Source organism: Chaetura pelagica, unplaced genomic scaffold (genome assembly GCF_000747805.2).
Source record: "Chaetura pelagica isolate M959 unplaced genomic scaffold, ChaPel_1.0 scaffold698, whole genome shotgun sequence".
Taxonomy (NCBI): Eukaryota; Metazoa; Chordata; class Aves; order Apodiformes; family Apodidae; genus Chaetura; species Chaetura pelagica.
The window spans coordinates 249,635-251,150 of record NW_009954236.1 but is presented as its reverse complement, the minus strand read 5'-3'; the positions used below and the strand labels follow the sequence as shown (position 1 = coordinate 251,150).

The 1,516-nt window shown below is 65.8% G+C and overlaps 1 protein-coding gene across 1 annotated transcript in view; it reads left to right on the top strand.

The window, feature by feature from the left end:
- Window positions 1–1,516, top strand: part of TRIM63 (tripartite motif containing 63, E3 ubiquitin protein ligase) — a 23,603-nt gene that overhangs the window by 21,618 nt on the left and 469 nt on the right. The window contains exons 9-13 of the mRNA XM_010003688.1: window positions 45–117; window positions 319–465; window positions 722–875; window positions 972–1,128; window positions 1,299–1,477. Coding sequence (XP_010001990.1) covers window positions 45–117; window positions 319–465; window positions 722–875; window positions 972–1,128; window positions 1,299–1,477 — 710 coding nt within the window. The remainder of the gene's footprint in view (window positions 1–44; window positions 118–318; window positions 466–721; window positions 876–971; window positions 1,129–1,298; window positions 1,478–1,516) is intronic.

The following is a 1,516-nucleotide window of genomic DNA, read 5'->3' as shown; positions in this document are numbered from 1 at the left end:
GCCGCCCCCGCGCCGCGGGGGGGGCGCCCGCCCCCCCCGGCCAGCGGCAGCGAGCCCGCAGGAAGCTCTACCTGGCTGCAGGCATCTGCCTCACCTTCATGGTGGGGGAAGTCACGGGTGAGTGGTGGGTGCAGGGTGTGGGCGTCCCCTGCCCGCAGCCCCTCTTGTCCTGACTCCTGGGGTGTGGGCAGAGCTCCCGTTGCTTTTCAGTGGGGTGAAGCACCCACTGTGCTTGGGGTGACCCGGTCTGTGTGCAGCTCATGCTGAGACACCCCTCCCTCATGCCACCCCGATGTCCCCACTGTCCCCTCTCTGCAGGCGGGTACCTGGCAGACAGCCTGGCCATCATGACGGACGCAGCCCACCTCCTGACGGACTTTGCCAGCATCATGATCAGCCTCTTTGCACTCTGGGTCTCCTCACGGCCCCCCACCAAAACCATGAACTTTGGCTGGCACCGGGCAGGTAACAGGGAGCATCCCAGGGTCCCCTCCTCATGAGGACCTGGTGCCTCAGGGAGCCCCAGGGGGCACAGGGAGCCCTGACAAAGCCCTGGCACCAAGGACACGAGCAGGGAACAGGCACTGCTGTCTCCATGCAGGGAACAACCACAGGGGTGGGTGCTGGGTGCCCACCCCGGCCCTGGGGGTGACGGGGAGGGTGCTCAGGTTTGGAGAAGCAGCAGTGCAGGGCTGGCGGGGTGGATATGTCCTCTCCACAGAGATCCTGGGTGCCCTCCTCTCCGTGCTCTCCATCTGGGTGGTCACAGGTGTCCTGGTCTACCTGGCGGTCCAGCGCCTGCTCTCGGGTGACTACGACATCGCCGGCAACGTCATGCTCATCACCTCGGCCTGCGCTGTGGTCGCCAACATTGTGTACGTAGTAGGGCCACCCCTCGCCCTCCCCGAGTGACCGGGAGGGTCACTCCTAGGGTTAGGGACCCGGGGATGTCACCTCTGCCCTGCCCGCAGGATGGGGGTGGTTCTGCACCAGACGGGGCACGGGCACAGCCACGGGGCGGCCGGCGAGCAGCCCAGCACCAGCGTCCGTGCCGCCTTCATCCACGTCGTAGGGGACCTGCTGCAGAGCCTGGGCGTCCTCATTGCGTCCTACATCATCTTCTTTAAGGTCTGGGTGGTCCATGGGGGCGCTGGGGGTGGGGACAGTGGCTTCAGCCAGCTCTGGCTGGGCACAGGGGTGAGATGGAGGAGACTGTGTCCTCTCTCTGGTGATGCCGACAGGGATTTGGGGTGAGGTTATAGTGCTGGAGGGGCCTCACCTTCTCCCATCCCCTCCAGCCTGAGTACAAGTATGTGGATCCCATCTGCACCTTCGTCTTCTCTGTGCTGGTGCTGGGAACAACGTTGACCATCCTCCGTGACGTCCTCCAGGTCCTCATGGAAGGTAAGGACCCACCAGGGTGGGGGGCGGATCTGGTCCACGGGGCCACCTATGGGTGCCTGCCCCCCCACCTCGTCCCTCCAGCACCCACAGCTCTCCCTCCCCAGGCCCCCCC